General features: G+C 43.4%; 3 protein-coding genes across 5 annotated transcripts in view; 2 read left to right on the forward strand and 1 right to left on the reverse strand.

The window, feature by feature from the left end:
* The first annotated feature begins 201 nt into the window (after nt 1–201).
* On the forward strand, nt 202–2102 carry parietopsin. Its single transcript, XM_030426675.1, has 4 exons — nt 202–598; nt 888–1216; nt 1380–1625; nt 1747–2102. The coding sequence occupies exons 1-4, from the start codon at nt 244–246 to the stop codon at nt 1900–1902; spliced, it is 1086 nt and encodes a 361-aa protein (XP_030282535.1). The 5' UTR covers nt 202–243; the 3' UTR covers nt 1903–2102.
* A 3484-nt stretch (nt 2103–5586) lies between these two features.
* Nucleotides 5587–7842, forward strand: LOC115586572 (dopamine D2-like receptor). Its single transcript, XM_030425717.1, has 2 exons — nt 5587–7221; nt 7529–7842. Exons 1-2 carry the CDS (start codon nt 5692–5694, stop codon nt 7682–7684), a joined length of 1686 nt encoding a protein of 561 aa, XP_030281577.1. The 5' UTR covers nt 5587–5691; the 3' UTR covers nt 7685–7842.
* Nucleotides 7843–8250: 408 nt separating this feature from the next.
* The window catches only part of LOC115586705 (potassium voltage-gated channel subfamily D member 2-like), a 41897-nt gene continuing 30127 nt past the window's right edge, over nt 8251–20020 (reverse strand). For 2 of the 3 annotated variants that reach the window (XM_030425971.1, XM_030425970.1), the window contains exons 3-7: nt 14928–15090; nt 14357–14455; nt 13321–13419; nt 12046–12266; nt 8251–9891 (exon numbers count right to left, since the gene is read on the reverse strand). In XM_030425971.1, coding sequence (XP_030281831.1) covers nt 9714–9891; nt 12046–12266; nt 13321–13419; nt 14357–14455; nt 14928–15090 — 760 coding nt within the window. In that variant the 3' untranslated portion in view covers nt 8251–9713. The remainder of the gene's footprint in view (nt 9892–12045; nt 12267–13320; nt 13420–14356; nt 14456–14927; nt 15091–20020) is intronic. The other variant, XM_030425972.1, reaches the window with a different exon arrangement.

Consider the following 20020-nt stretch of genomic DNA (forward strand, 5'->3'; position numbering starts at 1 on the left):
TACAATTACAGCAGCAGTGGGTTTATTAGGATTAATCCCCTCCAAATCGTGTTAAGGAGCAATTTCCCATATTGCATTTGGGGCTTTCTCCATCAGACAGGTGCACAATCTGACACCTTGGGAGAATAAGAGGAGGGGAGTGGTTCGATGGGGGATCACAAATGATAAGCTCGATGACGCAGTGTCCCGAGCTGAGCACACTGTCTCTGGCCTGTCACCAAAGCTGGACTTCATTTTGGCACCATGGACAGCAACAGCACGCCTTGGAGCTCCAGCCCTCATCCTTCGTCCATCCACGCCGAGGCACTGGTGACTGCAACGCCCACCATCTTCCCCCGGGTGGGCTACAGCATCATCTCCTTCCTCATGTTCATCAACACGCTGCTGACGGTCTTCAACAACGGCCTCGTCATAACCGTGATGCTGAGGAACCCGTCCCTCCTCCAGCCCATGAACATTTTCATCCTCAGCCTCGCCGTGTCTGACCTCATGATCGGCCTCTGCGGCTCCCTGGTCGTCACCATCACGAACTACCAGGGCTCCTTCTTCATTGGACACACGGCCTGCGTGTTCCAGGGCTTTGCGGTCAATTATTTCGGTGAGTGGAGCAGTGAGAGAGCAGTTCCTGTTCCGTAGACTTCTGAGATCAATTCTGTCTTCTGTCTGAGCCAGGAGGTCTGTTGTTGTTGTCAAAGAAAACTTGTGAGGTTGAAACACTCATCCTTCACTTCATCTCAGAATGTGTTTTAGTCTCAAGGTACTCTTTCAAACACATCTCACCAGTTCTCTCAGAGTATGGAGTTTGCTCAAGGGTCATGGAAATATTGTTAAATCTTCAATAAGTCCACCATGGGCTTTTATTTGGTTAATTCCGCTCTGTGTCCTAGGTCTTGTCTCCCTCTGCACCCTGACCTTGCTGTCCTATGAGCGGTACAACGTGGTGTGCAAGCCCAGAGCCGGTCTGAAATTAAGCATGCGCAGAAGCGCCATCGGGCTGCTGTTCGTCTGGATCTTCTGCCTGTTCTGGGCGGTGGCCCCGCTGTTTGGCTGGAGCTCCTACGGGCCAGAGGGAGTCCAGACCTCCTGCTCTCTGGCCTGGGAGGAGAGATCCTGGAGCAACTACAGCTACCTCGTCCTCTACACACTCCTCTGCTTCATTTTCCCCGTTGCAGTCATCATCTACTGCTACTCCAAAGTGCTCAAATCCTTGAATAAGGTAGAGCCTGCGATGGCTCCTGCATATTTATAACACATTTACGCCATTAGCACCAGATTTAAAATTCACGCCACCATCCTCTTCTGTTTGCAATTTACCACCTACAGACTGAAACAAGTTATCAGCTTTTAATGGGTGTCGAATTTGCTTTCTGCTCGTGCAGCTGAACAGGAGTGTGGAGCTTCAGGGTGGGCGTTCCAGCCAGAAGGAGAATGAGCACGCCATCAGCATGGTCCTGGCAATGATTATAGCTTTTTTTGTGTGCTGGCTGCCCTACACGACATTGTCAGTAGTGGTGGTCGTGGATCCAGAGCTCTACATCCCTCCACTGCTCGCCACCATGCCCATGTACTTTGCCAAGACCAGCCCTGTGTATAATCCCATCATCTACTTCCTTTCCAACAAGCAGGTGAGCAGATAAAGAGTAAATCTGCTGTAAAAACTGAGCTGCAAAGGGGTAGGAGGCTCATATAGGATGCTTGCTGGTATATTTCTTGACTGATTCCCTGATGTGTGTCTTTCCCCAACAGTTCCGTGACGCCGCCCTGGAGGTGCTGTCGTGCGGCCGCTACATCCCCCACGGGCCCACCTCCGTCAGCATCAACATGCGCCCCTTGAACAGGGGGAGCCGTCTGACTTCCTTGAGCAAGAGCGTCAACACGCACAGCAAGGTGCTGCCTCTGTGACTTTCTCCGGCAAGAAAACAAGAAGCTGCCATGGCTGTCAAGTGTTTATCGGTGCCTCATCAAGGACACAGGCCTGCACAGGTCTCCCAGATAGCTCCTCGGTGAGAACAGAATCGGCTCAGAGACTGACAGCTGATATTCAGAAGGTGGACAAAATAAGTGGAAACTGACACAGAAATGTATTCCAGTGCAGAACAACTGAAAAAGTGCTTATTTTGTTCTCTTTTCATTGAGATTTTGTAAGAGATGCGTCAATTCATCTCCTTTGAATTTGTTTTGCCATTTTTATTAAACGATATTTATCCTACTTTTTTAAAATGTTTCCTTCAGTGTTTTAGGTTCGTGTTTATGTGAAAGATCTTAAAAGTTAAAAAGGTCACAACAACAGACGCTCCTCTCTCCCACAGAAAACACTGCTCCTGAAACGCCTCGCCATTAGTCCCGCCTTTAATTCCGGGACTTCACTCTACATCACCATGTCATATATTTGCATAATTAATACCTAGCAGCTAGAATTCATTTAGCACAGCTGCTCTTTTGATGTTAGCAGTGCTGGCTCAGGTGTTTGCGAATCGACCAATCAGAGCAGACTGGGTATTTTCCAAGGGGGGGCCTTAAAGAGACAGGAGCCAGAACAAAGCGTTTCAGAAAACTGATGTGTGTTTTTTTTTGTTTTTTTAGCATGAATGCATGTAAAGCTATTCTAGTTGTAACCCAAAATAAAATTATGAACATGAAAATGAGCACATTATGTCTCCTTTAAATGACATTATACTGAAAGTTGTTCCTGTAGTTATTGGTTATTCTTTTTTAAAAATCTAGTACATGTACATTAAGATGGTTTTATTCATGTGATTTGTTTAGATCAATAAACTGAGAAATAAACTAGCCAAAAAGAAAGAACTGGGGAAAAAAAGACTAAAAATGAATGTGTTTTGACAAATGTAGTTTCCATTTGTGAATTCTCCATCTGTATGCATTTTTAATGGGACTAAGCTGGTCAAGTACAGCTGCGCCGCAGAGAAACAGACTGTGAGGCAGTGAAAACCTTTGACCCTTGTCCATAAATAAGATGCACTGCTTTCACATAGTCTGAGAAGACTGCTGAAAATCCCTTCGATGTTTAACATTTGTCAGGTTCTTGGGCGATGCATCCTGCCGGGCATGAAATATTGATTTATACACTGTATACTCTGGAACCCTTTTTTATATCACAAGGTCTTTTTCCGCCTTTTTCTGGAAAGATTTTATGTAAGTTATATACACGCTGCAGGCGTCTCCTCCTGTGTAATCTTTTAAATGTAAATACATGAAATCAATGTCAACTGTAGCCAACTCCATTCTGTCATCAACACTGACAGCCAGGCCAAGTGATTTTATTCTTTGTGCATCATGCAATGTATAAGTCCTGCCTTTTTGCCAACACTCGCACCTCCCAGACTGCACAAAACACATAATATTAGATTGCTGCTGTGTATACAGGCTTCATTTTACTCATAAGCACCCGTGTGAATACAGGATTTGGTTTATTAGTCGCAGAGAAATTGCAAAGGCAACATAAAACGCTCTCCCTCAGATTGCTGCTGGCCTTGTACATAAAAACGCTGTAACGTGCTTCAGGAATACGGGCAATTTGGGTGCACTTGTTAAGTGAGGCCTGCTGCACACCTCACCTTGTGCACTTTGCAATGGGAAGTCAGTCAGGCAGCAAAAACACTTTCATTTCTCATGGCAGGACTTCTCTGTGGGCGGTCAATTTCTTATTTGTATTTTTTTTGTTCTTTTTCCATCTCTGTAGCCAGTTCAGAGAGGGATTAGACACTTCAGAGAGGGATGACATAATGACAAACCCAGGACATCGTGTCTTATGTGGCACAGGCCTAAGCCCACACTGAGTCACCAGAAATGAAGATTAATATGCATCACTGAATAAAGATGAAGTAAAAGGACAGAATCAGAGCGAGGTTTAACTGTCGAGTTGACCGATATGCAAGAACAATTGTGAAATGAACCATGAGCTTTGAATAGATTCACTGTTTGGTTATTTAATCTAAGCAAGGAATTTATGGATTTACTTATTTCAAAAACTGGTTTTAATGTTTAATGTTTTTGGGAGGAATAATTTGATTATATTCATTAAATTAAAATAAAATTCAATTCAACAAACAGATGAGAATATTTCTGTCTCCTGAGCAAGTCTAGAGGTTCTGTCAGACTGAAATCCACTCATCCAGTCATTTCACTTTGTTCAGCGCTCTGCTCTCTCTATAATATTTGTGTTGTTTGTTGAGTTTGTGATGTCTATTACTGTACACACACCAGGTTAGTGGTGGGTACCTCAATTGTAATGATTGGTTTGGAAGCCCATTTCCACTGATAAGATGAAAAAAAAAGATCTTTAATTATTATTTATGATTTTTTGTTGTTATTCTGAGAAGTGTCTCATTATTTTGGGGTTTTAAGTCATTATTTTTGGATACTAAGTCATCATTCTGAGAAACTTTCTCATTATTTTGGGATTTTAGTCATTACTGAAGATGTTAAGTCATTATTTTTAAGATACTATGTCATTATTTTGTGATATGATGGGATAATTTTAAGATACTCATAATATTAGTCATAATATTGAGAACAGAACATTTCATCTTACTTTGAGTTACAAGGTCATTATTATGATAAAATTTGTCATTATAATGACTTTTTTTCCTTCCATAGATTTTTCTTCCAAACAGTTCTTTTTGTAAACATGCTTTTTGATTGATTTTAGTTTGTTGGTAAAAAAAAAAAAAATAGTTGAGGTGAATTTTAGTTTTACTGCTTGTTTTTTCCTCTTCCATCGAACAATATTTTGGCAAGCCTGATCAAAATGTTGTAAATGGAAACCAGATTCTGAATGAAATTAATTTAATTTGCAGGGTTCTCGTTTGTCTCTTCATGGCTATTTTAGAAAGGTTTTCATACAATCAGTCTCATTATGGTTTCCTATAATATTTATAGTCGTTGTTTTGTTTCCCCACAGTTTTGTTTTCTAGAACTTTCTATCTTTCTTTTTTTTTCTATATGAATTGAAGAGACATTTGATCAGCCTAATACATAGGATGGTCAGACAGTACATGTATTGTATTGATCTAATCCCAGATTTGGCATAGTCCATAAGCTTATACATTTGAAGCAAAGAGCATTTCACACTTTATCTGCAAACAGGATTACAGAGTGTCATGCTATAATCCAGCAGCATGGCTCCCTTTATTTCCTGAGCCAATTCAAGAACTCGCAAGTCATCCATCTGGCATGCTTAATGCAAAGCTTTTAACCTTTGTGAGGTACTGTATTAAATAAAATGGACAGCTGTTCACTTCACACACACATATTCATATTCTCTGCGTCACGGTGCCATGATAATCATCATTATTACATTTCATCTCACAGCCCCTGCTTGGCTTTTTAAAGTTGTATATCAGGATTGAGACAATGGTGACGTGACCACTTTTCAATTAACAGCCATCCTGTTTTTTGTTTTTTTTTCCAGTTGTCTCTGCTGTGAATACACAGCACAGTTTTTTTTTTAATGAATGTGAACAGCGGACTCCCAGGTGACCTGCTGCTGCTGTGAAGTGATAATGGAAAAGGGCGGATACTTTGTCCAGGCTGCAGGTTCATCCGTTTTATAATATTATTCATTCAGTGATGAATCTTATCCCGGCGAGCGAAACAGACTCAATGCATGTCCGGTCAGCATGTAGAGAATGAAGATGCAGAGCTACACATGCTGACTCTTTGAACCTGGAGATGATTGGCGAGTTTGCACCTGCGCGGGACTCTGGCAACAACACCTTTTGGGAGGAATACACCGACGTCGCCTTTGTGATGGCAAACAGCTTGATCCTGGTGATCACTTCTGTCGTGGGGATTGCAGCAAATATTTTTGTGATATTGGCAGTTTATCACCAAAAGTCACTGCAAACGTGGAATAACGCGCTGGTGGTGAATCTGGCAGTTATAGACATACTGAGATGTTTGATTGACTGCCCCATTCTGTTGACCATCGTCATGACTGTGTACCAAAGGAGACATGTGGACGGGTTGATCTGTGACACACAAGTGGCCTCTTTCTCTTTCAGCTGCTGCATACAGCTCCTGACGCTGGCTTGTATAAGCGCTGAAAGATACCAGGCCGTTGCACAGCCCTTCAAAACCAGTCAAAGGCGAATACGGGTGATGGTCCTGATTCCTGTCACGTGGACTACGGCTTTCGTGGTGGCTGTTTTTTGTCTGATGTTTGTGAAGGACTCACCTGTGCATGTGAAATGCAAAGGACTACAGAGAGAAACATCACCCTCCTATGACACCTTTGGACTTTACATGTTGTTCCCGCTCTGGGCAGCTTGCTTTGGTGCCATCATTGGATTTTACACTCGCATATTTGCCCTTGTCCGATCACATAATCGCAAAATTTTTGACAAAGGCACTCTCCCGCCTTCAAAAAAGGACAAAACAGAAGATGAGCTGAAGACAGAAAAAAACACGGTTGTACAAAGTGGACAAAACCAGACCTTGAGCAGGAATGTTGCTGAAGTGGAAGAAGTGACGAAAGCTGAACCTGACTCATCCAAGAAAGATTCAACAGCTGCTCTGCTGACCTCAACAAAAGCGCTGCAATGTGTCTCCCTCGGTTCAGAGAATAAAACAGAATTAAAAAGTACTGTGGAGATAACTGACTTGGAAACAGAACAACCCTGCCCTGCTGCAATGCAGGCTGCAGAGCAGACCGACGAGAAGCCTTTGACAACAGAGCCGTCCAATCCCTGTGCCAAGAAAGTTGAATCAAAACCATCAAATGGAGATGCTGTCGCTAGTGTTAGGAGCTCAAGCACAAAGCCACAGAAGGTGTCGTGCAATTTCGACACAGAAAAGCAGTCCAAAGTGCGAGTGAAAATCGACAAAGCACTCTCTGAAATGAAAGAGAGTGGCCCTCATGAAAACCCTGAGTCCACTTCTGTTTTACTGATTGAGCCAAAACCCCCTAAAAGCAACAATGGAGGGGGAGCGCTGCCTGTTGATACAGTGGCTCAAGTGTCTTCATTACCTGCACCCTCGAGTAATGTCCCCGAAGCAGATGCTACGAAAAGCATCGGGCAGGTTGAAGGCGCCGTGTGCATGATGCCTTCAAAAGCAAGTAGAGAGAGAGCGAGCAAGAAGAAGGAGAGCAGAATGGCAAAGCGCGCTGGCTACATAATTGTGTCTTTCCTCTTGTTCTGGCTGCCACTGATCACGACCATCCTGGTGAATTTTGTCGTGCACAAAAGCAAAAACACACAGGTGAGAAGCTGCAGGGGTAAGGATGCAACTTTGACCAAAAAGCGTAAGGTGATTCTAGGCCTCTCAACTCTTCCTGGCCTGTAGACTCATTTTTTAGTTCCCTAAAAAGTCCTGACACAGGCACATAACAACATTGATGTAAAGATAAGTATGATGTGCTTTAGAGCTGTGGTTTCAAGATATATATCAAGCAAATTTGCATATTAAGCCTCTACATGCAGGACCTCAGTTCTACAGGTTGACAGGCATTAAACAAATCTTGCCTAATGTTCTCTAACACCTTTTAATTTTCCCTTTATTGTTTCAGATAGCAATCATTTGGGACGTGGAGATTCTGTCGGTGTCTGTCGCCTGCATCACGTCACTGAGCGACCCGATAATATACGCTGCGGTGAACCCTCAGTTTCGGACAGAGTTCTACAGGCTTAAAAGCAGGGTTGAATCCATATTTAATAAGAAGTGATAACATTTCCTCGTCTGTGTAAATTAGAGTCTCGAAAGACCAAATGACCATATTCAACATTCCCTTATGCAACTGAATAATAAAATGGTTAACATTTGCAGAGTCATTGTTCAAATATCTACTAAATTAAACCCCGGACGTCAAAGCGTGAACTTGTATTTGGGTAGACGGAGCCTATTATTTTATATGCCGCTGCGTTATATATTAGATTTTTGTGCTTGCCGGCGTCTCAGTAGATACTAAACACCGCAGAGCAAGAGATGCGACACGCTGTGAGAGGCGGCCTGGACCAGCGCAATCAGCTCAGCAGGAGGACGCTGCTGAGTTGGGGTTTTTTTTCCCTGTCAAACAATCACAGAGGAGCTGCTCCCGTGTCTCCAAGGAGCCCGCAGTCAGGACCCACCGCTGGGCAGGTCAGGTCCTCACATGTCCTCCAGCAGCAGCAGCAGCAGCAGCTCATTATTATGTCATTTGCTCATTAGTGATGCTCATTGAGAAATCAGGCAAAACATTATGAAATCCATCTAACTGTGTTCTGGTAAATAAAATAAAAAAAGACATGGATGTTTCAGTAGAGCTACAGTATTTATTCTATCCACTGCACCAAATGCACAATGTATGATTATTCTAGTCCCTCTTTTTCCTTGCCCCCCCCCGCTTTATATATGTACTCCATGACAAGATCTGTATTTCATTAAAAGCAAAGAAGTGTTGCAGAATTTACATCATAACACACCGGCCTCATTGTGTTTTTCCTTCCAGTCGAACTCACTCTGACTTGACAAACCTCCCAACAAGACGCAGAGACATACTTTTTAATAAAACAGAATTCTGCAATGACAGCATGCAAATCCTTAATTCAACCAGTTAACCGACAGAAATAGTATGCCAACGACTGTCAACTAAATCTAGAAATAAGAGGAGCCAAATTCAAATGCAGCTGATAAAGAGCTAACCGAGATATTTACAGTATGAAAAATGTACAAAATGGCCCTTAAACACAGTGACATCTACCAAGTCTCGCTTATGAATATTATAATTTAAGAGGAACTCAATGAAGCTGATGTTCTACCCTCTGTCATGTGGTTGTCCTGGTCAATACTATGTGTCCACATTAGGGTTAGTATTAGTTAAGTGTTGCAGCAAATATTCACTCATAATTTCTACCTTTGTGACCTAACTAATATGTACCCTGTATAGTTCTAAATATTGATTGTTAATCAATGACAGTGGCTTTCACATAGATCCATAATCAGAATGTCAAATATGTAAGCTAACACAAATTTTGACGTTTTTGACTTTCACTTGCACATTTCACAAACATGTCAGGATGCGTGGCATTTTTTTCTTTTTTTTCTTTTTTTTTCCTCATCAAGCGATCACACCAACCAGTTAATGAGTCAGTTAATGAATATTCACAACAGGTTTCCATTCCAGCTGATGTATGTTTTCTGAATTTACAACAGTGAGGGGGACTATCGGAAGCCAGTAAATCGAGGGGGGGGGGGGGGTTTCAAAAACAATTCTATTTGAACTGGGTGGTGAGTGAGGTGAGTGCTTTTAATGTGTAAGTGGACTGATTCAGTATTCACAAAGATGGCGCTCAGTCCATGAACATGTGTGCTTTGTCATCAGAGGCCATCAAGTTGACCTTTTAAACATCTGCCTTTTCCTCCTTTGAATCAGAAGACAACAAATACAACTACATTACATATTCAAAAATAAAGTTTTTTTTCTCAGTATTTTTAGGCAACGACGATTAACCACGCAATCCCAACACTTTCCTTGCTCTGCTGTGCTTAATGGAGCAAGATCTGCTTGTTCGCTTTTCATCTCCAAGGCAGCCGTCCATTCATCACTCTAATACCATGCAGAGTTTGACATCAGATGAGATCACTACATCAAAAAACCCCCAACTTCTGCTAATCTTATAATCCCTCTAGATTATGGCAGGTTGATGCTCGGTGGTCCCTCTCCTCAGCATCTGGTGCTTCTCAAGACCAGTTAGCTGATCAGATAGGCATGACATCTACAAGGCAGATACTCGGACAATGTTGCTCTGAGAGTATGCGGTGGTGGTGGTGGAGCCATGGCCGTCTGATGAGGTCACCGCCGGGGCAGATAGGCTGACCATGGAGGGTGTATTGTAAGGTTCGTCACATTTCAAGGGCACGGTCTCGTCGAGTTTGGCATTCAGGCTGGAGCGGCTGTGAAAGGAATAAAAAAAAAAAGGAAGTAAAACACAGGATGAAAGAGGGCGAGAGGCCTGACCCTTGTGAGTGTCTCACACAAAGTCTGTACTACAGTCAGTTCTTTTAGACCTTTCTATACTGTACGAAAGCCTCTGGGGAAAAAACCACAGTCTTTGTAGAGATTGAATGTACAATTTAAAAGGAGTTTAGGCTCATGTTACTGCTTAATGTATTTCAGGTTTCAGTCTGGTCTACAGAGAACATACCAACCATTTTAACTATTTCTTTATCACAATTAATTTTTTTATTTTTATGTTTGATTGATGTAAAAATGCTCATCACAATGTCCCAGAACCCAAAGTGACGTCTTTTTGTTTAGCTTCTTCTGTCCAGCTAACAGTGTGAAACAAAAAGACAGTTCCTCATATTCAAGCAGCTGCGACTCCCAAATATTTGACATTTTTGCTTAAAAAAACCCCAAAACGCTGAAACAATTAATCAGCTGACAAATAGTAATTGTAGAAATAATTTTCTTCCGATTGTCTAATCAATTTATCAAGGTTTTACTGCAGCACTAACACATCCTGTGGAACTAAGGCCAAGGGTTGACACTGACTATACTATATCCTAAATAACAATCTTTTTACATGTTCTCCATTTGGAACAAAGACCCTTAGTATTAAATATGTTTTTTTTATGCATGTGAGCACACACAAAAAAAATCCCACTGTCTTGGTGCATGTGAGTCTCACACAATAAATTATTATACCATGTACAAGCATGCTCATGAAAAATAATTTCTCAGCTATGGATGACGTGTTTCAAACCAATATTAATGGGTACATTTCCTCAGTAACCCGTGTTGTGGGTTACAGCGTCTCCATTTGATGGTTCTGATTCAACTGTCTTGGCACAGGGTTTGGACAGCTCTGCTTTCAAAGGCTTCTCCTCAGTCTGCACAGCAGCCTGTGTTGCAGGAGGGCAGTGTTGTTCTGTTTCAAGTCTGTTATCTTCACTGTACTTTTTGAAATCCAGATAAGAGTTTAGGTTTTACGATACTCTCTGAGGTTTTGAGATATCCAGCTCTGACAATCCTGTCGCAGTGTGATGGAGCTGAATGTCATGTCATTTTTGTCCTATTCATTTGTGGGGTTTTTTGTTTTTTGTGGTGTCTTTTCCTCCAATATTGTTCCTCCCCAATCTCCATTCTCTCCACTCCTGCATTCACCTTAGTTAGCCAAACCCTGTTCTCAGTGTTATATCTGTATCAGCTCCATCCCTGCTCTCTTGGTTCCTCTACTCCTTTTTCATACCTGTGTTTCTCCGCCTTTTCTCCGCCTGCACCTCATCCCCTCGTTAGTTTAGTTTGTATATAAGTCCAGTGATTAGCTCAGTCTCTGTCAAGTTCTCTGTTGTGTTTTTGCCTGGTCCTTGTATTCTCTGATCCTGAATAAAACTTCATCCACTGATCTTCCCGCCTGCTGTCTGCTGCATTTGGGTCCACCTTACCTGCTCCAGTGTGACAGTGAATGTGAATTTTGCCTGTGCTGCTTACAATATTTAATAATTTCTTTCAACAGCTCCTTCCAGATACAGTGTTTTTTTTCTCGATAATCCACAGAACAATCTGTTCAACAGTTTTCAGAGTGAAGGGACTATTTCTTCAACAATAGAAAGTAGTTCTACTGAGGTGTGTGCAGCCTGTAGATGAGCCACAGTAAAGCTGAGAGTGGGATTAAATGTGTTTACTTCTTTACAAGCGTTCCATTGAAATTCATGTTTTTGTTCTTGCCTTGATTTTTTAGTGCTTTTTAACTGACTGTTTTTCTTTTGTTTTTGCATGTTTGATAGAAAAATATATATCAGTCAATCAAAACTAGTAGACATGAAGATAATTCTATGCTTATGCAACCCAACATGTTGAGAAATCACACATTGTTAAGTCTGACAAAGTGATCTTACTTAAATATATCAAGGAAAACTGATTACTTCAAAATGACCAAGTAACCTACAGCCTACAGCACTTAGCTCATATAGCTTAGATTTATAGGTGACTTTACTTTGTAATTCTGATTTAATCAGCTTCCTGGCTATTCAAAAAGTTAAGACAGTTTTTAATATGTACAGTGCACATGCTTTGATTTTGTGTTCTGTAGCTAGCAGCACTACCTGTTGGCCACTGGCCTCTCTCTGATCTGGATGGTGCTGAGCTCCTGGTTGTTTGTGCTGGGCAGACTGAAGCTGCTCTTCTTCCTGTGGCGCCGAGAGCAGCACGAGCTCAGTCCGTGCGGCGACGAGGACAGCGAGGACGTGCGGGAGCCCGACTTGTTCATCACTGAGATCTCCATGCAGTTGGACTGAAACGTCTGCTCGTCCACAAACTCGTGATTCTGCGGCGGGGAGAGATGGAGGGGGGAAATGTCGCTTGTGAATCACTCGATTACACCGATGATTGGCTCGGCTAAACAATGAGTGAAGATGTTTCACAGTAAAGACTAAACAGACTGAACAGAATCCACAGCAAAATTGTTTAATAATTGGAAAATGAATCATCAAGGGAGCAGAAATATATTGGCCCAGATGTCCATATTAAGAGCCATCTGCGAAAACATTCACAACTGTTATCCCTGTGACAAATGAGCATGACTTGAAGGTCAGGCTCCAAGTGCGTTTCAGGCTCAGCCAGCAGGTGGCAGAGTGACACCGCGCCATGGTCCTGACGCCATGGCCCTGAATCATGCATCCTTTTCTTATATGTTCCTTCTGTCAATCCTGCAATGCACTCTGCCATCTATAATGTACGCCACGAGAAACCCGATGTAAACATGTGTGCCGCCATCTGAATGCCATGAAGCCTTTATGGAGCTTCTCCCAGACGACTGGCAAGCCTTTTACTGGGGGGGAGGATCATCTACGAGGAGGCACACTGATTTACTGCCTGTCCATGTCTCCCTGTACCGGGATTTAGAGCTGCAAGTGTAAAACTCATGTCACAGGCAGGCATTAAGGAGGCTCTTACATCTCTGAATTATACATAGTGTAAAATTAAGTATGCTGGTTTGTTTGAAAGGAATAATGTCACTGCCTGGCAGAGTCATGTTATCTTTAGCATGTTGCTGGAGAGGGGACCTAACATTTCCCCATCCCCATTTACAGCTATTTTTAACTTGGGCTGCATATGAAATGACTGTACAGTTTGTGCATGGATGAAAAAGCTCACTTTGTTTCTATTTGTAACGTACTGTAACCAACTGGCACTGCTCATGATACAGCGCGGGCCTGCAGAAGTGATGCAATTTTGCATAAAAGGAGCTGTTTTTCACTGTGAGCTGTATACAATCTGTTACTAAAATAGTAAGAATGAAAGATGCCGAAGTACTGGTGTGTTTTCCAGCGGACACAGCTTTTATGTTTTAGGAAGAAAGAGTTTTTTTTTTTCTTTACCGTGGTCTTCTCCAGGCAGTGCAGCAGGTGATGATGCTGGCTCTCAAATGGGGGGTGAGGGGCCTTCCCCACCAAGGCTTGTCCTGCCTCCTTGGCGGCCTTTAAAACAGACAGAGCACAGCCAAAATGAGCAGGTTGAGACTCGGCATCAGAACAGAGTTTCAGGCAACAGCTAGCTCGACGATGTTGTGGAGAGTATGCAAAGCACTGAGGGGTTGAAATGCTGATCTGTAGCACGGCAGCCAATCTACTGAGAACCTAGTGAGATGGGGATGCTTTAGAGATGCATAAAGACAGCGGCTGATTACAACATGTTACACTGATAGAATTGTTTTTTGCCATTCTTTCGCTGATTTGGTGAGAAGGACCAGAAAAGTCAAATTAGAACTGGGCTCATTTCAGTGCAACAGCAGTGGCACACCTGGACACAGATCGAACAGATTGCACCAAACACGGCACGGAGTCTAGACCACAACAACAAACTACACACGTTGATGGAGCTCTGCACGGCACTGGGATGGAAGGTATGTTGTGTTAGTCTGCACTACAACCTGGATGCTCGAGAAATAACACACAGAACACGCAGCAGATCAGAAACAGAGTTTAGAGGAGATGCAGGCTGAGCACACGCAGCCTCCACGGGCGACCTACTGTCCAGTAAGCCTCTGGTTCCCTCCTTCCCCTCCAAACCCTGTTGGACAGACATGCAGGGCTTGGTCATGAGTCAGTGTGAGTGTAATGGCTGAGCTCCACCAGAAGGCAAGTGTGCCCGCCTGGCCCTCCTGCTGTATGGACAGAGAGAGAGTGTCGACAGTGCATGTCAATGCTGCAGCGGAGAGGTGCGATGTAAGAGAGGCGGCGGTCATACTGAAGCACTGGAATGACAGCAGCCCCTGTGTTACAGCATGAGAAGCCCCGCCCACCGCCCCACTCCCTCCCCCTGTGTGTGGTGGCATGGCCCCCCGAGCAGAGCGGCATGCAAGCGTCAGCGAGGCCCCGGTCAGTCAGCCCCCAAGCCGCCGCTTGGTCTCGTTACCTCCTCCAGTGAGTCGATCAGGAGCCCATTTTGTTTGTAGCGCATATAGGCATTAGTGCCTCGAATCTTCGCAGCACGGATTCTAGCAAGCCGAGTTTTCTGTTTGAACAAACAGACCTCTGTTTTAGCCTCTGACGGTTTGTCTGTCACACTAATTGGCTCTGTCTCCCTCTGGCAGTCACAGTATTTAGTAGGGAGAGGCCACGCTTAAATCTACCATTAGGAAATTCTGCCTTAGCAAACACTTTCAGGAAGAAATGCACATATTGCTATTGAAAAGCTGCTGACACCATACTCTGAAGATCATTTGTTCAGTCATTGTCATTCCCTCTCTTATTCCTTTCTCCCACTGAAATACACTCAAGCAAGTTCAGCCCACCCAATACACACATACACAGAGAACACAATAAGAGATTAATATTCTGGAAAGATAGTGTTTGCCCTGTCATTCTGTTACGTGCGGATAAGACAGGGACAGAGAAAAAGAGTCAGATAGAGGTAAAACAGAGAGAAGATAGAGAGAGAAAGGAAGGAATAGGGAGGCGGAGGAAGAAGGGGGGTGAGTCAGTACCCTCTGGGCTCGTCGCTTCTCCGCCCGCTGGCTTTGGTGGTAGATACGGCTGAAGTTTGACACTATGACAGGGACCGGCAAGGCGATGACCAGCACCCCACTCAGAGAGCATATGGACCCAAACACCTTCCCCACGATTGTTTTTGGCACCATGTCCCCGTACCTGCAACACAGAAAAACAGACAAACAAGTCAGCACACGGGGTGGAAAAACAAGAAGGAAAAAAAAAAAACCTTTTAAAAGAATCAGCTCGCAGGCTTGTTTTTATCATGTTAAGCTGTTGTGTGTTTAATGTTATTTTTACCAGTCTTGAAATAGTTACAGTGACCTTGGATTATTTCACAACTTCAAATAAGAAGTCACACATTTGAAGTGGGTGAGGAATAAATAGGACTTCTGTGAAGTCTCTTGTGCGTGGCCTACTTTTCTGCGTGCCATCGTGATGTTTCTCTTTTAAAACCCTGTTTCATATATAATTACACACCTGCTGGCACGGGCTAATGCTTTCACGTCGTGACCAAACGCGCTACATGTCCCCTGTGACCTCGGTTAGCCAAACAGCTTGTGAAAGATACAGGGTGTAGTATCACATTGGGTAAAGGCAGAAGGGGGAAGGGAACAGTCAGCGTGATGCTGCACCCTGGAGAAATTCGTTTTAAGTCGGAGGGACAATTGTGTGTTTTGTTTCTCCTGCATGCATCAAAATGGACACTGAATATTGAATGTAGATAAACGGTGAAACCACACTGAACATGTTCGAGATAAAGCCAACAGCGGCTCTCTGTGCAGCACTGATCCGATGGTGTACCGCAGCACATGCATGTCATTTTTCAACATCATAGAAATGTTGAACAGGCCGCATTCAGCATGAACAGATTAATGGTTGTTCATATGTCAGATGGGACTGAATCATCCCCATTAAAGAGATTAATGCGCCTGTCTTCTATCAGGCAGTCGGACCTGTGCTCAAGGTAAAGCTAGAATCACGCTGTCTTCGCGAACTCGCTTTCTTTGCATTAGCCGTCGCCTCCAGTGCCATTTACAGGATGTGGAAATAACAAATCATTCGGCTGTTTTTGTAATTGTTGTGTTCAATTCAGTGTGAAGATTTGGATCCACTTACTATTTACACACTGCAGTGTGAACAACAGTGAGTGAATGAATCGTCATTCATCCCCAACATTTAGCAGAAAGAAAGCAACTTAGTCCACTTACTTTACTTTACTGTTCTCAAGGACAGTTTTCAGGTACTTTCACTCTACTTTAATATTTAAATTTTCTGTTTCTTACACTCCTAGAGGCGAATAGTTTACTTGTTACTCCACTTTGTGCATTTGTAGACTTTAGTCACAAGTTAGTTTGCTGATTTTTAAAAAAACAATACAGAATGAAAAAATACTGATACTGACACCATGAGGACAAACTGACATGACTTTGAGGGCATCACATTTTTAATATTCACTAAAAGATAAGTATAGCAAGGGTTATGTACTGTGCGATTTTAGCTTTTAAGGTAATTGGGTGTGAGGAGGGCGGCCACTGCAGCAGTGTGTGTGTGTGTGTGTGTGTGTGTGTGTGTGGACTTGTTGTCAGAGAGAATAGAGAAAGAGAAAGAAGAGAAAAAGAAAGAAGAGAGAGAGAGAGAGAGAGAGAGAGAGAGAGAGAGAGAGAGAGAGTACTGCTTGTATCAGTATCCATACTGTGGAAAATGAGTACATAACCCTAACCCTGGCATGAGACAACTTTATTTGCTTTAACTTATTCTGAAGTAAAAATGCTGTGTGCATAATGGCTGTAGAAAAAAACCACCACCCGCGTGTAGTTTGGCTCTATTTAAACCCTTTGCTTTGCCACAAAAATAAAGGTTGAAGTACAGCACAAAGGAAACAAGTTTGCCAGTGCACAACCAGAACAGAAGGAGGCATTGTTTACCCTGGTCGCTATCCACAGGTAACAGTGGAAGAACTGGAATAACTGTGGAAAAGAAAAAAAAAACAAGCTAATGGAGGAGGCTAAGGAGACTAAGGAGGTGAGGAGCGAGAGTGATAGAAAGCAAGGTAACAGAACAGTGAACGCCATTCGCTCAATGGAGAGCGCTCCGTTGTTGATATGTGTTTCCTCTAACAACTGAGACTCCAGACGGTTCAAAACCTCCATTCCCTCTACAAGATCAGAAAGTAACTAAGCCTACATACTTAATAACACAACCGAGTGTTTAACTCTGCCTTTTCATAGCACTGAGACGAGGGTTTTCAGGTCAAATATGGATTCTTACAGTTGTTTTTCTGCTTTGGACAGTAGCCAGGCTGCTAGCGACAGCGGTGCAGTACAGTAACACCAGAGGGAAATGCTATTTCTATAAAAGTAACAATTTAAATGCATGGCTTTTTCCTGCAACCAAGTATTTTTTACACTTTAGTGGTGCTACTTTCACTCAAATTCAAGATCATACACCTCTGTCAGTTAAGTGTGTGTCTGGTTCCATTATGTCCAGTCCAGTACAAAACTAGACTATACGGACACATTTTATAAGGTTAATGGCTGAGCAGCCAACTATGTGAAACAGAGTCGTCATGTCTTGATTGTTTCCGTGACTTTGTGGTCTTTTACAAGTGCCTGATAAGGACATAACGTACAGACAATGGTGACTCAGTGAAGTCGTTTCAAATTGAAGATTTGCTCTTGCATGTAATAAACACTATATACTACCAAGTCAAACTAAACATTAAGTCACAAGCTCTGTGACATTGTGTTGGTGATAATCATTCAATATCATAATCAGTCATTTCTCCCAGGCGATTAAAAGCACTAGACACAAAAACCTGCAAATTATACCCACAAATCATTTGAACATAGCCTGCGTGTTCATTAATAGCTTTCTGCAGACACTTTAGTGCACAGGCAGCACAGAGACTTAAGAAAAAAAAGAATGATTTAGAGCATGTTTATTTTCCTTGTCTTTCTAAACATTCCACTACATGCTGCAGAGGACCTGCAATCCACAGGATTGCAGGTGGGTGAGATGGATGATCGAGAGCCTCATGCGCAAATGACCTGAGAAGACCATTACCTCCTGAGAGTAAGATGAATGCAGGTAGGAAAGGACATCAGCATTGCTCAGTGGCTGTGACAGTCGCGCGTCTCTCAAGTGAGGCAGGGTAATGTGAATGTATCGCTACACGGGAGGTTGACTATTTCATAAATGAAGTTGTCTAATGCCCACGGCCGTCTGCTTGAGTCATTAGCCTCAGGTTTCTATCACGTCGGGCCCAACAGCCTGGGCTTTTACAGAGCTTGGGCGGAAAGATGTAAAAGTGGACATTTTAATATCACGCTTGATGGGACTTCATGTACAACAGTTTGCTTTCAAGTTGAGTAATCTCACGCAGATGTCATTAGTTTTACAGTTCATTACGGGTCAAGCCATTTTCCTATGTAATCACCGACGGAGCCTGACAGCAGGTGTCAATTATAGATTCAGGATGTACTGTTGAAAGCCTATTAAGAGATCCACATAAAAAATGCAGGGCGACATTCCCCCCGCATTAAGTGTGGCTGCTCACGTGTGTGTTATTCCAACAGGAGGGGTGTCAAGATGCTGCTGGATGTGAAAATAAGTTTGAACAGTCAACTGTGGAATATGGCATGTTGCATTCCTTTCAGCGGCGAGCCTCGCCTTTTGAAAGCAAAGCATCGCAGCGAGCAGGTGAAAAAAGAAAGGAGCACTCGGGAGAGAGGCACTAACAGTGATGGATTGTTCATAAGGGGGAAGCTGAGATACACAAAGCTCTGCCTCCTGGATGACGGCAGAGGCAGGAATTAACAGCGGCGAGAGATTAAAGTAATGTTCCTGCTTTGTTCTTGTTGTCTCTGACTACCAGGTACCCACGTTTGCTACCCCGAGCTGACATGGGTGAGACACGAAGATGGATGGCCAGATCCTTATCCACCCTGCAGAGGAGGAAGAGGAGTGTCGGAATGACTGAGTATCAATTCCCCCGTTCCACCCACCTGAAATCACGCTGCGCACGCACTCGCAGCGGTCTTAAAAAACAGCGCATTGTGTAGAATTGTCCTACAGTGAGATGACAGCATTGCAGATGAAGCCCAGCGCGGTGAGAGAGAGCAAAACCGGGGGCTCGCCTCAGACGGCGTAGGAAAGGAGAAACTGTCAGACTAAAAGGAATATTTGAATTCCAGAAGCGGGGCATGAATGTCCCCGCCCGGCTGGGATAATAGACCAATCAAACATTCATGAGTCCCTGTATCAACCCTGCGTGGCAGAGTTTGTGCGGTTGACCTTAAAGGCGGTGCGGTATTCCATCAGGGGGTGCTCTGAGACAGATTTCTGTACATGACCTCACCGCCTCACAGCGAGCGCCGACACCCAATAACACGGACACGCCTGGACACACAGCCGCACACACACACGAGCAGTCAAGAGAATATGCACTCATTTATGTGCGTGCGTGTGCGTGAAAAGGCCTTTAATTTGACATCTAGTTAAACCAATCCCCCTTACTAAAAAAGCAATCTTGTTCCTTGATTGTCTTCCAGAACCCTGTGTCTGAAATCTGACTGCCATCTGGTTAGTGGGAACCGAGAGGAGGAAAAAAACAAACAAGATATCTGGATGAATTTACAGACACGTCATTTGTTTACTTCTCCTCTCTTAGACCACTTAGGTCTTTTATTCTCAAATCAAACAAAATGAAATTAAGTCTTTCCAGGTAAAACGAGCCGAAACTGTGGAAAATCTGACCTTTTCCGGTCATTTTCACTGCCGTGTACATCAGCCTATTAAAGCGCTTGGGTCTGTTTGGCAGGACAAAAAGAACACTTACATAAAAAACACCCCTCTTAAGTGAGAACAGGCTCAAGTTTGTGATGTAATCACAGAGGTCTGAAGTAAGTCCTGCTGTCCCACCAGCTGACATGCCAGTTGAGATCCGCGCCAAAAGCTTAGCAGTGCTGACAATTAGGATCCAAGGAGGATTGTGGCAGATCTTTGGGCTGAGGGGGGCTTTGTCAACCGAGTTGAAATCCGATCATCCACTGGCACCTCTGTCACGGTGCTCCTGGCTTCCACTTCC

Source organism: Sparus aurata, chromosome 8 (genome assembly GCF_900880675.1).
Source record: "Sparus aurata chromosome 8, fSpaAur1.1, whole genome shotgun sequence".
Taxonomy (NCBI): domain Eukaryota; kingdom Metazoa; phylum Chordata; class Actinopteri; order Spariformes; family Sparidae; genus Sparus; species Sparus aurata.